The sequence below is a fragment of the Rutidosis leptorrhynchoides genome, chromosome 3, assembly GCF_046630445.1.
Source record: "Rutidosis leptorrhynchoides isolate AG116_Rl617_1_P2 chromosome 3, CSIRO_AGI_Rlap_v1, whole genome shotgun sequence".
Lineage (NCBI taxonomy): Eukaryota > Viridiplantae > Streptophyta > Magnoliopsida > Asterales > Asteraceae > Rutidosis > Rutidosis leptorrhynchoides.
The window spans coordinates 670,147,118-670,161,951 of NC_092335.1; the positions used below are offsets into that span (position 1 = coordinate 670,147,118).

The following is a 14,834-nucleotide window of genomic DNA, read 5'->3' on the forward strand; positions in this document are numbered from 1 at the left end:
GTAGTTATAAGCCTATTGAATTATAACAAAAATTAATTTTTTTAATAAATCATAAAACAATTACATTAATCAATACAAAATTCAAAGTCGCACCTCTTCTTTTCTAATTAGGGTTCACAAATTAGCTACCACAAACCCTAATCTTCAAAAACCACATTCAACCATATCGATTAGATCGTGAATTAGTCAGAGTTAATCGCAAACGATTCCAACACGCCACCCACGTGAATCAGTCAGAGTTAATCGAAAGAAGATGATATGTCAACCGTAATAGCAGATGCTCCGATTGTGCAGATCAAAACCCTAGAAAATCGATTGTGCAAATACTCTGGTTGTGCAGATCTCACTGTAAGAGGATAGAATTGGAGATTTAGGCTCCATCTGGCTTTGATATTCTTCGAATGAAGTATGTTTGGTAAGATTTTAATATAATTTTTTAACTTTGAATGCTTAATAATGTTTATATGTTACATAATAATCGATTAGGGTTATGATATCAAACAAACTTTGATTGTATATTATGAAAATTATTTTTTCCTGTTTATAGACGATTAGTAATAGTGATATCATCATTATATTGTGAATTGTGATTAGTATTTTGATACTTTTTGTTTTTTCACAAACAGATGAAAATGTTTAAAGAAAAATGATCAACCATGGGCCTTTAAGGCATCCTAATATTGTTCACTATAAAAAGGTTTGATTGTTTTCATCATTTATATGATTTCCGTTTAAAATGGTTCCATTTAAGTAAAACTAATTTGGCGTTTTGTGACTTTCAAGGTCATATTGACCCCGACTCATTTAGCGATTGGGATGGAATATGTTGCTGGATGGGAGATATATGATAGAATATGCAATGCAGGATGCTCTAATGAGGATGAGATTCTTCTTTGATGTGTTTAAGTTTGCCAAATGATTTACCCAGCAATTAAGGCACAAAGGTTTTGCAAGTTTCTTGGGTAGAACAAGTGATTGGTCTTGAGACTTATTCTTATTTCGGTCATGTGCAGGCAAGACAATTCTTTCAACAACTAATATATCCTGGGTCAGCTACTGTCATGCTATGGTATGTCCCATCATTCTATCTAGAAATGTGCAATTTCTCAACAATAAAACAATGTTTTTGATAGTTTTGATTTACGATATTACTGTTACTTGTGGGTTTCTTTGTTGGTTGGCATTATTTCAGCAACATTGCCATTGATACTTGAAGCTAGAAAAAACATTGATTGACGGAAGCCCTGCTCCTCAATTGGAAATACGTGATTTTGGTTACTCCAAGGTATTACTTAAATTCTCTTCGTCTTGATTGTTATTTCGGGATCTTTGTTGTATTATACTATGTCAATGGTTTACAATCATCTTAATTTTATTATATGATGTACTGTAGTCTTTAGTGCTGCATTCACAACTAGAATAGACAGTTAGAACACCGTCGTTCATTGCTCCTGAAGTATTAGCAAGAGAAGAGTATGATGGGAAAGTAAACATTTATAAATATTTTTATACGATTTCTTGCTAATGACTGTTGCTATTAACAAGTGTATAAGTGTATCTTAAGTTGGTTTTGGAAAGCTTATAATGAAATGTGTGGAAAATTAGTGGATTTTGGAATGTATAAAAGACCCAATGACAATGGGTACTAATACGGAGGGTCTACGTGGGTATAACAGTGACTAAATGGATTTGTGGTGGGCTTTTTGGGTCGAACTGCAAATGGCTTTGGAGTGAATTTTTAAAATCATTCATGTTTCATGATAATTTGATTTCGTTTTGTGTACTTTTTCTTTCCTGAATATTTGATTTTCTATTTATCATATGCTGCTTTAATTAGATTCCCGTTGATATTGTATCCAAACCTCAATATCAGTCATCACAATAAGAATGTGATAATTTGATTATTAGCCAAGTGAATCATCATTAAATAAGTTTATAATCATAAAATACGTAACTTAACATATAAGAGTAAAATTTGAAATTTGATTTTGTTTTTGTAAAATAAAGTATGATTTGGCAGCTAGAGTTAAGGGATCTGATGGTAGCTTGGAGGACATGTGTGCCTGTGGATGAAAATTGTATCAAGTATAGTTACAGGTTACTACAGTTGGGGCGATGCATTTTGTTATTATTGAGATCTCACTATATAGTAAAGAATGTAGATGCTTAAAATGGAATTAGCTAACAAATGATATAAAAGACATACAAAACTTAGCAGGTGAGGACAAAGTTGTATTGATAGTGATATGAATGTTGGAAAATAAGTATTACATAAGTTATAAGAGATTGTAATACAGAGTAGTTTGTATTGTTCATTTGGTTATAGGGTTATGGTAGTTTAGGGACTTTAGTTTTATTTGTGCAATCAATTATCTAATATCTTTATCTTTATTTATATATTAGTATTCATTAATGTTGTTGTAATTTCGCAGGATTAGATTGTTAATGGTTATGTATCAGAAGCGTAATAATGCTGTGTATAAAGGCAAGATATGCATCTTTTTAGACGCACACTTGGTGTTTGACGAAATGACGATATGAATTGGGTTATGGGATGGTTAGAAACCTTAATTCGGCAAACTTGAGAGGATTTTTAAATTTTAGGGACTTTTTGATTGAATATATACATGTGTGCAGGATGTTGATGGAAGAATCAGTAATGTTGCACTTGGATGGTTAGTTGCTATTGCTTCACCTTTTGCATTATGAGTACAAAGGTAATTTTTATGGGAAGCTAGGTGAGCGTTATTGTAATTTCAAGTTCTCAACTAATAACTGATTTAATATGGAGAAGTATAACCAATAGGCATCATCAAGTAATTTACCTGGTGTATGCTAATATGCTATTGATAACTAATGTTTAGAAGGTATATATAAGGTGGTATGAGTGAAGGCATGCAAACTATTGAGTGCCTTACTGGAAATATATTAATGACTTTCAACATTTATCAAGATTTATTGGTGATCAAAGAATTAGACGATTTTTGGCGTCCCAAAAATGATGAGGTGAATTGTGATGTGGGTGAGTGGTTTTATTTTCTTGATCCTTTTTTTTTATATTTGAATCGCGGATTCTATCAGTTTCACTCAGTTACGTTCTATTTGAATTTTGATTGTAGGGAAGTTATCCATACAATATACTGTCTAAGGTTAGTTATGTGATGCAATCTTAATGTGTGACAATGATCCACCCATTTACGAAGTTGATAGTTGTTATAATGTTTTATTGTGATATTTCAAAGTCTTATCATACTTAAACGTATATGGATAGTTTATGTAACCCAACATGTTAAGCTGTAATAATAATAAAGTCCATTGTTTTGAGCAGTATGGTTGAATGTCACCTCTATTTTGAATAAATAGTCACTATGAAGAACTAACCTTTTATTTTATATTTGGTTGAGTTTTAATTTTGTGTGCTATTTATTTTACCCATTTACATATGTTCACTATCAAGTTCAATCGTCGAATCTCACCTCTATTTTAAATATCTTATTGTCTTTTTCAAACTTATATGATAATGTTTGAATATTCGTTATTCGTTATTTAAGGACCAACCGCGTGATTTTGTCGTTGAGATATGGGTCTCGTGTAATTAGACATCATTACCAACACTAACATGCCAAACTTGGGCTTATTCATAATTCCAGTTTTCTAATTAATCAATTTAATTTGGATTTCAAGAAATTAATATCGCTTATTGGTATTGCAAGTAGGTATTATCAAATTTGATTTTGATTCTATTTATTTTTTGATACGATTGGTTGGGATTCGATTTGGTTTTGTTACAAATGTCCAGATTTGCTAAGTTGTTTTTGTCCTTCAATTGACCGATACTCAACAGAAGGGTATAAATGTATAATCGATCGATAAGTTGTTATGAAACCTTATTTTATATTTTTCTGATCAAAGTATAGTTTTCCGAGTGAAGTATTTGAATATTGTGCAAGTATGATGAGTGTGTTGTTTCACCGTTGTATTTGAAAGCAGTGAATGATGCTGGGTACCAATAGATGACTGTCGTACAAGAGGCAATACTTCTCGTCATTCATACATGTACTGTGTGCATCCGTGATGATGTTGGCGATGTAAACATTTAAAGGTGTGTTGGACTTGAAAACAAATATTAATTTCTTAGTCGGAATCCATGGTTCCATGGTCATTAAATTAAATGGCTTTAGCATTTACATTCACTTAATACCTACTGTAAAAAAATATCATTAAACTGTTTCGTTTAAACAAATTCGTAGTTACACGGGTTATTTCACTAGTACGGAGTATAATTCACGTGTTGACTCGAGTCAAAATTAATTTAAAACCAAACTAAATTTGAAAAGTAGTTTTTCAATCACTCAGAATCAAAACTTACTTCTCCGTATAATTTCGATTACTTTATAGCAATAATAAAAGGTAAATATGCTCGTTTATTAAGCATAGGAGAACGTCATCCTTCTATCTTAGAATTAACTGGAATTTTTCATTTCCAGCCAACAAAATCACATACTTAAAATCTTCAACCGCGCGTTGCTGCGGTTGTATTCAACGCACGGTCGAATTTAGATATATGTTGTTTGATACCTAATATATCTAATAGGTTGAGTTGTTTGTTGAACGTGTATCTATATGTATGAAATACAACCCGAAATGTTTATTTTTTTTAACGATGACCGTTTCGCGCGTAGTTAGTCCCGTTGTGTTCGTTAGATTTTTTCGAGTTGAACGATGACTTCGGAAAAATTTAACTCGCACCGAGCGATATGAAATATAGCCCGAAATATTTAGTGTTTTTTTAACGATGTCCGTTTCGCGCGTAGTTAGTTCCGTTGTGTTCATGAGTTTTTTTCGAGTTGAATGGTGGTCTCGAAAAAATTTAACTCGAACCGAGCGAGAAGATAGGGCCCGTTAAAAATTCGGATGGAATTAGTTTCTTTTATTTTAATAAAATTATATATTTACGCTTTTTACCCCTGGAAAAGTGTAAACTCGAGCGGTCGTTGTGTAACGCAAACTCAAAACGACAATCCGATATAACTGAAACGACGGATTTCGCCATGACATTTAGTAATTTCTTATATTTTAATAAAATTATATATTTACGCTTTTTATCCCTGGAAAAGTGTAAATTCGAGGGGTCGTGTAGATTAAGTCGAATTTGAGGGACCAGTTATAGTGTGAACGCAAACTCAGAACGACAATCCGATATAAATGAAACGACGGATTTCGCGATGACATTTAGTAGGTAGGTATAATATAATATAATATAATATAATATAATATAATATAATAATAATGTAATATAATATAATAATATAATAATAATAATATAATAATATAATATAATTAGGAGTTATAAATTATAAATATAAATCTATCTAGCCCTCGTGTAAATATACAAATGGTATCGTGTAATATTATTACAATATATATTTTAAAATATCCATAACATGGACACTAGAAAAGCCATGTGTCTAGCAACATATCGTCCGATTCAATCCAAAAGTCATACAAAATGTCAAAAACACCCCCCGGTCACGGAATCTTAAAACCCCCGTTCCCATGCGTAACCACTAGTACCTTACGCTGTACCACTTGTACATCATGTCAATCAACTTCATCATCCTCTTTCTCGCCGCCTCACTTCCTATCTCCACCGGCCAAAACGGCAGCGTTTCATGTCCGTTGAACTTTAACGTTATCCGTCCACTCGTCGGTTCCAACCGTCCCAAACTCGATATTCCGTTTGCTTGCCGTTACGCGCGGTTAGGTTTACAGTTAGTCGAATCTGATTATCTCCGTCGAACAAACTTATTCGTTCCGCCGCCAAACACTGCTGAATCATGCTGGACGGCGTACCAAAACCTCGCCGACGACTTTTTCAGTAGCTTTGACCTCCGTCAAAACTGCGGTTATCAAACCGACTGGATCGGTTCTTCCGGCTGTATGAATATAACAAACCGTAATCAATTCGAAAACCTAATTCCAAAAACGTCGTTGAACGACGTCGTTAGAGCTTGTAATCAATCGTTATCTGGCTCAGCATGTTCGTCATGTACTCTTGTTCTTTCTTCAATTCAGGCCGTTTATTTAAACGGATCATCTTACGGAAACTTAACGGATTGCAGATCGTTTCCGTTTATTTACGCTGCTGCGTTTGCTAATCAATTAGGACCAACAGATAGAGATACTGCCGTTTGTTTATTTTCACTCGATCTCGATTTCACGAAATCGAAAAATAAGCATCGAACGATTATAATCGCAATCGCTTCTGTTATCGGGGCGATTAGTTTACTTGCAATTGCAGTAGGATTCTGGTTTTACAGAAGCAAAAAATTCGCAAAAATACGACGGAGAAGACGAAATCGACGAAATGAATCGAATACTGTATCAGCTTTGGATTCAATTACCGGAAGTACAACTTTAGTGAAGTTTACAATTCAAGATATCAAAGAAGCTACTCGAAATTTTGCTAGAGAGAACATAATTGGTAGAGGAGGTTATGGAAATGTGTACAAAGGTGTGTTACCTGACGATTCGGAAGTCGCGTTGAAACGGTTCAAGAATTGTTCAGCTGCTGGTGATGCGAGTTTTACGCACGAAGTTGAAGTAATCGCGAGTGTAAGACATGTTAATTTGGTCGCATTGAGAGGGTATTGTATTGCAACAACACCGTTTGAAGGTTATCAAAGGATTATTGTGACGGATTTGGTTAAAAATGGTAGTTTACATGATCATTTGTTCGGTGGGTATTCGAGCCGTGGACATCTTAGTTGGCCGATTCGTAGGAAGATCGCGTTAGGTACGGCTCGAGGGTTGGCGTATTTGCACCATGGAGCGCAACCGGCTATTATTCATAGAGATATCAAAGCGAGTAATATTCTTTTGGATGAGAGTTTCGAGGCTAAAGTGGCGGATTTTGGGTTGGCTAAGTTTGCGCCCGAAGGTGCGACTCATTTGAGTACTAGGGTTGCGGGTACGATGGGGTATGTGGCCCCGGAGTACGCGTTATATGGTCAATTGACTGAAAGGAGTGACGTTTATAGTTTTGGAGTTGTGCTTTTAGAGCTTTTAAGTGGGAAAAAGGCTCTTTTAGAAGTTGAGAATGGTAAACCGGTTCTTTTAGCGGATTGGGCTTGGTCAATGGTGCGAAAAGGTACGCCATTAGAGGTTATAGACTCTAGCATGTCGGAATGTGGTCCACCGGAGATCATGGAGAAGTTTGTATTGGCTGCGGTTCTCTCATCTCATCCGCAACTATACGCTAGGCCTACGATGGATCAAGTGTTGATAATGTTCGATACGGATGTACCCGTTCCTTCAATACCCGAAAGGCCCATACCACTTATAGCGGGACTCGAGGATATAGAGAAATCCATTAGTAGTAGCGGGTCGGGTCATTTGGCTACACCTAGAGGTTATCAAGCTTATTCTACGTTTGAGATGGACGCTCAGATGATGACGAACGAAGAGGAGAATGAGGAGGAAGTGGAAAACGAGGTGGTAGAAGATGAAAAAGCCCGTCTTTCGGGGAGCAGATAACGTCCCCGGCCATTTCGGATGGCTCGAGTTCAGCCCAAAGTTTTGAGTTTGAATGTGTTACACTTGTATATTATTCCTGGCCTGAATATCCTTCAATGGAACAAAGTCCATTGATGTGGTCTTTTACAATAAGTAAATTAATACTTTGATTCGTCATAAAATTGGTATATACTTCATACTGTACTTTGGAATTATTATTTTTTTTCTTTTATAGCTGATATAGTAAGAATTTTGATTCTTTGGTTGGTGGGATGATATAGAATTGTCAAGTAAAATAGTATTTGGAATAATCATAAATAAATCAAGTAGTTTGAAAACTGAAGCTGACGCAATGTCGCTAAGTGCTTTCCCAAAGTTAGTCAAACATGGGTATCGTGATTAATTACACTATTATTCATCAAGTTCTATTTTGAAAACAACCATCTTTTGTTAAATATGGTCCAACAGCCCCGCCCCGGAGAATTGGATCGCGCCGCATGATGACTTAAAAAGGCCATTTAAACAAAATATTCACCTAAGGGTCGTTGGCCTGACGGTATTGTGGTGGTTCTTGCAACTACGAGGTTGAGGGTTTATGTTTGCTGTCGACATATTTCGTAGATTAATAGTAAATACTTGTGTAATCAGCGTAAGGGTTTGCCTTGACAAAAAATATATTCTATTTATCTTTAACATCGCATTATAGCAACTCTCCTTTGTCAACATTATCTATTATCTATAACTTATTATCTACCGTATAACTTGTACTTTGGCCTGCCAAGATTGAGATCCAAAAGAGTATGTATTTAATTATTTAACAAAAATGACAAAGCCTCTGCTAAATTTGAGTGATAAAAGATTTGGGATCAAGCATCACGACAATAAAACACAACTGGAGGTTAAAAATTAAATTACTTGCAAGTTGCAACTACCAACGAATACAATTCAATTTTCCTTGTCATGTTTGAATATATTTAACTAATAGAAAAATATTTTTATTTTTATTAACAATTGTTGCATATATGACGAGGTCGATATCTCTTGTTTTGCAAAAGAGTATTTGGCATTGTGTTTTGAAAATATTATGCGAAAACTACATTTGAAAATAAAACTAACTTTTTCTAAACGCGGATGCTATCACAAACAGATCTTTGAAAAAGTGTAACTAAAAATCTTAATTCTGTTGCTAGAAGTTTCAGACCATTCCAAATAACTGCCATAAATTCAGATATATGCAACAGTAACCCACAAGCTAATATACAAAATCTACTGATCTAGGCTTTAAAAATAGTAGGACGAACATGTTGTCATGTTGTCATATTGTCATGTTGTGTTGCATCTAACTGTCAAATAATATTCACTTGACTTATAAATATTACTACTAGCTTGAATAAGCAGAGCTCAGTAGCTTTCATTTGCTTACTTTTTTTCTTTTCTTTTGAAACTGATATTGCGAAGACCGAAATCATGGCCCAAGAAGATATGCAAACTCCACTTCTTGTTCAATCTATCCATGAAAAATCCGAAAGTAAAGAGAACAACTTCATGGTTTATCTCAGCACATTTGTCGCTGTTTGTGGCTCTTTTGCGTTTGGATCATGCGTAAGTTAGTTCTAAGTTCGAGTTTATACACTCAAAAAGAAAAATTACGGGTCATTATTAATTACATTTTTAATTATAACGTCAGTTGATGTTTGTTTTCAGGCAGGTTACTCTTCACCTACACAATCAGCCATCACAGAAGATATCAATCTGTCAATAGCTGAGGTAAGTGGTAATATTAGCCCAATATGATTACATTATAATCATCCAAGTGTTTTATGGGTGAAATTTGTACCTCAAATTTTGCAGTATTCATTGTTTGGGTCATTGTTGACCTTCGGTGCCATGATCGGGGCGATCACGAGTGGACCAATTGCTGATCTTGTTGGTCGCAAAGGGGTAAGTACTAAGTTTGAATAGTTGGACATTCAGAACTAGAGGTGACAATTTTGACCCATATTATCTCTAATGCGTCAAGCAAATAAAATTAAATAACTAGCATATAAGGAAACGGGTCATATGGAACAAAAGTAACCCAAAAGGTACTGAATCATACTAATATAGAAACACTACTAACTACAGTTACTCGACCTGTTTTTATGCCCATTTTACCACCTGAATTATCAACCTAATTATGTGAAACGTGAATGCTATAAACAGGCTTTAAGAGTGTCAAGTGCTTTCTGTTCAGCTGGTTGGCTAGCGATTTACTTTGCAGAGGTACGTAAAATCCATTCGTTTAATTTGCTCTATAATCAAACAAAATGAAGACTTTTGCGCTTATGATCCTAGGGACCTATGGCGCTAGATATTGGAAGACTAGCAACGGGATACGGTATGGGAGTGTTTTCGTATGTTGTACCTGTGTTTATAGCAGAAATCGCACCGAAAAATCTACGAGGATTATTGACAGCAGCAAATCAGGTTCGATCATATTAATGTTTAAATGTAATGGTAATACATGTGTGAAATAATTAAATCCTACTAACTTTTGTTTTCTATAAATGCAGCTAATGATCACTGCAGCAGTCTCACTTTCGTTTGTGATCGGGACACTGATGTCATGGAGGAACTTATCGTTAATAGGTACTTCATGTTTGATACACGTGCTTTAATTAGTACCCGTTAATCCAAGTAAAGGTCACTAATTGTGATTTAATTACTACTTGTACATTGAAAAATGACTAATCGGACGTTATATGGTTATATAGGATTGGCTCCATGCATTGTTTTGATAACGGGCTTGTTTTTCATACCGGAGTCTCCTAGATGGCTGGTAAGATCTACTTGTCTCGCGGTTAGATTACAAAGAAAGGATCAAAAAATCCAGAAGTGGCAAAATGGGTGGGTCACTAGGTGGGTAAGAAAAAAGAACGGATAGTTTTTCAATACTGGTTTGATCCAGTGGGTCAGGTTGACCCGAAATACTGTTTGGGCACTTTTTCTATAAACAACTACGTTACCCAATCCTGCCCGAAGGTAAAGAATACATTTCTAGATAATTAAATCAACGCAAATTCGTAAGTAAATGAATCGAAATTTTCACCTGTAATTCGGTCTATGTTTAACAAACGCACAGGCTAAGAATGGGGACCATAAAGAGTTTCATCTTGCTCTTAGGAAACTTCGAGGTAACGATGCCAATATCTCTGAAGAGGCTGCTGAAATCCAGGTATGTATTATACAAATTCTCAATGTTTTTTTATCGTTCACACGAGAATTAAACACATTATTTATTTCTCATTAATTTACTGCATTACATAACTGTTTTTTAACAGGATTACATTGAAACATTAGAAAAGCTCCCAAAAACCAAACTATTTGATCTGTTTCAGAAAAGATACTCGCGATCCGTCATTGTAAGTTTATTTCATCCCCAAATGTTTCTCTGAAAGCATCAAATCATAACATTTGCTATTTTTATTACTTGTGATATGAAGATAGGAGTTGGGCTTATGGTTTGTCAACAATTTGGAGGAATCAATGGTATCTGTTTCTACACGAGTAGTATTTTCGAGTCTGCAGGGTTTCCTGCTGACGTTGGAACAATAATCTACGCATTGTTACAGATTGTGATTACTGCGTTAAACGTACTCATTGTAGACAAAGCTGGCAGGAAACCACTTTTACTGGTACACAACAAAATTCGATCCACACATGCTAATTTTATAGTATAATTCAGTTTTCACCGGTGGTCCCTGTACTTTTTTCAGTTTTCAGCGGTGGTCCCTGTACTTTTTTCCGTCAAGGATGATCAATGTGATTTGCATTTGAATCACCGGTGGTCCCTGTAATTTACATTTTTTTTCGTCAGGGATGGTCCTTGTGGATATGCACCACATGGACCATCGATGATTCAAAATGAAAACCACGGGGACCATCCATGACAAAAAAAAGTGCAGGGACCATCCGTGATATTTTATCAGAAAGGGAAAAAACTTATTTAGACAGATCAAATTAGCCATTTTTAACATACAACTGTATTTTCTTAAGATTTCAGCGACAGGATTGGTTCTGGGATGTCTACTTACAGCACTTTCGTTCTTCTTAAAGGTTCGCTTATACCATCTGTCTTCATTATTCATATAGGCATATTATTTCGCGTTGCATTACAATTTCCTGATTTAAATTTTCACCTAAGTTGTCCATTATTACAATATCTTATGCTACCCAGACTTATGAAATTGGAGTATCAGCAGTACCTGCACTTGCTGTAACTGGCATACTGGTAATTCACTAATTCTAAAAGTTATATGAAAAACCAAAACTATTGTATTTGATATTTTTCATACTTTTACATAAGCGTTCGATCTCTATATTCTTAACGTTAACTAACAAATGTTTCTGTGAACATATATAGTTATATATAGGCTCGTTTTCAGCTGGAATGGGAGCAATTCCATGGGTTATAATGTCCGAGGTAATCCAATATTAATATCATTATATTTTCTCATGAGTACGTAATCATCCCCTGTACTGCTGTCCATGGCAATAATCGTGCACCTCCGTTATCCAGATTTTTCCGATTAATATAAAAGGAGTGGCTGGTAGCCTCGCGACTTTGGTTAACTGGTTTGGTGCTTGGGCGATTTCATACACTTTTAATTTTCTTTTGACTTGGAGTTCATATGGTAAGTTTTTGATACAAGTTAAACAACCAAAAAAGTTACGAAAATCGTTATTTGGTGTGACTGGTTATAGTGTCATTCGAGATTGATTTTGAGATTTGTGATTACAGGTACCTTCATAATATACGCAGCGATAAATGGGGGTGCAATTGTGTTTATAATAATGATGGTGCCCGAAACTAAAGGAAGAACACTAGAAGAGATACAAGCAGACATTAATGGCTAGATCGAATTACTTCGTAGATTTTTTTGACAACATTTTTATTTGATTGCGTCTTTTACGTTAGTTATGTGGGTTAGTTTTTTAATTTTAAACAAGAAAATGTGGTTTAGATCATGATATTCATAGTCTAAAAGCATTGTTATGCATTCATGACGTTTTAATTATAAGGAGTATAGGTTACCGTGCGTTGCTGCAGTTGGTATGATTATCGTTGTATTAAATTACTAGTTGTCACATCAGCACTTACTCATCAGGACTAACTCAAGACTAAACACTATCAACAATGATATACACCCTCAAATAAATTGGGACCCATTTAATATTCTAATTAAATAGTTTACAAGCTTTAATGCTAATAGTACAAGTAACATATACATATACATCCGTCCACAGTTCTGCTTGAAAAAGACATGAAATAGGGCGAAATGGAGGGCGGCTGCCTAGACGTGTTGCTGCCATCCGCCCACTTGGGCGCCGATGGCTGGGCGGCTCCGAAGACCAAGCCGTTGGGAGCACTCTTATTGATATAGGGGAGTATTATGTATTTGTCTTGCTATATGATTTATTATTATACGGAGTAGGTGATAAAACTGGTGGTGTTACGCAACATCTGGACTACTTTTTTTTACTGTATGTATCAGTTTTGATATGTCCACAGGTCCACAACTAAGACATGAAGAAAGCACTATATATATATATTTTAGAAAAGAACATGTATTAATTCAGAACAAACAATGTAAACGTTTAGATTAAAATATATAGATTTTAAAACCATACATACATATCATAAGAGGGATAACATCAAAATACGCTTTCTCAAATAGTGTTAAAACTAAGTCATTTTTAAGTAAATACAATTTACATTTTACACCTCTCCTTTACATGTAATCGCTAAATTTTGTGATAACTCATTAGATTGCATAAATTTGACGAAGATAGCTCGGTCGAGTTCTCACAAAAGAAATATTAGCAGAAGCGTGCAAAAAAGTTTAATTACTTATCGATTTTTATATAAAAGTTATTAATTTGATCATTTTCCCTAGGGATTATAGCCAAAATGCCCATTCCCAAACAAATTCTTACGCTGGAGTCCAAAAAAAAAAAAATTTGTCAGGTTGTCCTCGCAAGACGCAAGAAGACTTGTGTCTTGCCCTCGCAAGGCGCAAGCTTGCGTCCTTGCGTCTTGCGAGCTTGCGACCTTATCTGACCAGGTGTTGGATTTTCAGATAAGATTTGGTAAAATTTCCTAGATTTTTGTCGGATAAGATTTTTACCCTATTTATAATATGACCCTGGAACTTTGATTTCACAGTCTCATCACAATTCCAACCTTGTGCAATTCATTGATTAAAGGCACTTTAAGGTACTAATTTAAGCATTTTCTTCACTAATTTTAGTATTTATTATTTGTGTTAATGATGATTATTTTTAATTATTTTGTTATTTATCCATGGACAGAAGAGCTAGAGCTTCTAGTAACGGGGTTTTTGTTTGGTACCCGTACGGATATGGCACATTACATCCCTAAAGATTATGAAAAAGAGACCGCTCCAATTAGATGACGTTTATTTCCATCCATTAAAGAGAGCACAAACATTTTGATTGGTGATATTGAAAAGAAGCTTCTAAAAAGTAGTCGGGTTGGTGTTTCGGACGATGATGTGGTTCGACTAGCAATCATTTTAGTTGTAGAGAGAGCTTTTATGGGTAAACAATCTGTCCATGTGGTGAACAAGAAGTATTTATATTTAGTTGAAGATTTTACAAGTGTTAATAAGTACCCATGGGGGTCTCGTATATGGGAACCGACTTACGAAGCGGTTAGTGAAGGGTTTGGTGTTCGGGAAAGCCAATTAGAGAGCGGCAAGGCGTACACTTTGGCGGGATTTATGTGGGCATTTAAGGTGACGACATGTTTGATTTCAAATACTTTTATTATTTAAAGATAATATATATATTTGATATTGTTAAAACAAACAATTTGTAGATTTGGATCCTCGAGGCTTACCGTCGTACCATTAAATCCTTTGCTACAAAAACGAACAAGAATGGAGTACCGAGGGCTCTTTTTTGGAAGCGTACAACAGCGGAGACTTTTGGAATCTCTGATTACATTAAACTCTTAGATATTCAGGTTAGTTGCATTTAATATTTGAAATTACCTTTGACTGTTGTAAACAGAGAGGATATGGAAAGGTCGCAAGACCATTCTTGCGTCCTTACGTTTCTCTTAAGATTGGACGCAAGGTTGTACTTGCTGCTTTGCGTACGTGCTATATAGGAGACGCAAACCTCGATTTGCGTCCTTGCGGCTCATTGACCAGAATAGTCCCAAGTATTTTTTGTAATCTTGCGTATAAATTCGTGTTTAATTATGCAGGATGATTGTCCCAAGAACAAGAAACCTCTACGTGGTCTCTTCCCCA

General features: G+C 35.1%; 2 protein-coding genes and 1 long non-coding RNA gene across 7 annotated transcripts; all 3 read left to right on the forward strand.

The window, feature by feature from the left end:
- Positions 1-339: 339 nt before the first annotated feature.
- Positions 340-3,319, forward strand: LOC139903005 (uncharacterized). Of its 5 annotated transcripts, none has more exons than XR_011777861.1 (7): positions 340-415; positions 627-697; positions 784-1,069; positions 1,193-1,285; positions 1,394-2,717; positions 2,879-3,022; positions 3,120-3,319. It is a non-coding gene; the product is annotated as an uncharacterized lncRNA (long non-coding RNA). The 5 variants fall into 5 exon arrangements; XR_011777858.1 differs by having other exon boundaries at positions 1,394-1,486; positions 2,008-3,022; XR_011777859.1 differs by having other exon boundaries at positions 1,394-1,486; positions 2,021-3,022.
- A 2,138-nt stretch (positions 3,320-5,457) lies between these two features.
- On the forward strand, positions 5,458-7,536 carry LOC139902617 (probable LRR receptor-like serine/threonine-protein kinase RKF3). Its single transcript, XM_071885225.1, has one exon. The coding sequence runs from the start codon at positions 5,599-5,601 to the stop codon at positions 7,534-7,536; it is 1,938 nt and encodes a 645-aa protein (XP_071741326.1). The 5' UTR covers positions 5,458-5,598.
- Positions 7,537-8,338: 802 nt separating this feature from the next.
- On the forward strand, positions 8,339-12,411 carry LOC139902618 (sugar transporter ERD6-like 7). The gene is made up of 16 exons (XM_071885226.1): positions 8,339-8,413; positions 8,914-9,117; positions 9,220-9,282; positions 9,367-9,456; positions 9,718-9,777; positions 9,850-9,981; positions 10,068-10,143; positions 10,269-10,333; positions 10,637-10,729; positions 10,836-10,916; positions 10,998-11,189; positions 11,551-11,610; positions 11,732-11,785; positions 11,918-11,977; positions 12,074-12,188; positions 12,296-12,411. The coding sequence occupies exons 1-16, from the start codon at positions 8,339-8,341 to the stop codon at positions 12,409-12,411; spliced, it is 1,536 nt and encodes a 511-aa protein (XP_071741327.1).
- The last annotated feature ends 2,423 nt before the right edge of the window (positions 12,412-14,834 follow it).

Excerpts from the sequence above, each read along its gene's own strand:
- LOC139902618 (XM_071885226.1), top strand. The coding sequence starts at position 8,339 with ATGACAAAGCCTCTGCTAAATTTGAGTGATAAAAGATTTGGGATCAAG. Across the intron at positions 10,730-10,835 it reads AAGAGGCTGCTGAAATCCAG|GATTACATTGAAACATTAGA; the intron begins GTATGTATTATA and ends GTTTTTTAACAG. Across the intron at positions 11,611-11,731 it reads CACTTTCGTTCTTCTTAAAG|ACTTATGAAATTGGAGTATC; the intron begins GTTCGCTTATAC and ends TATGCTACCCAG.
- LOC139902617 (XM_071885225.1), top strand. The coding sequence starts at position 5,599 with ATGTCAATCAACTTCATCATCCTCTTTCTCGCCGCCTCACTTCCTATC.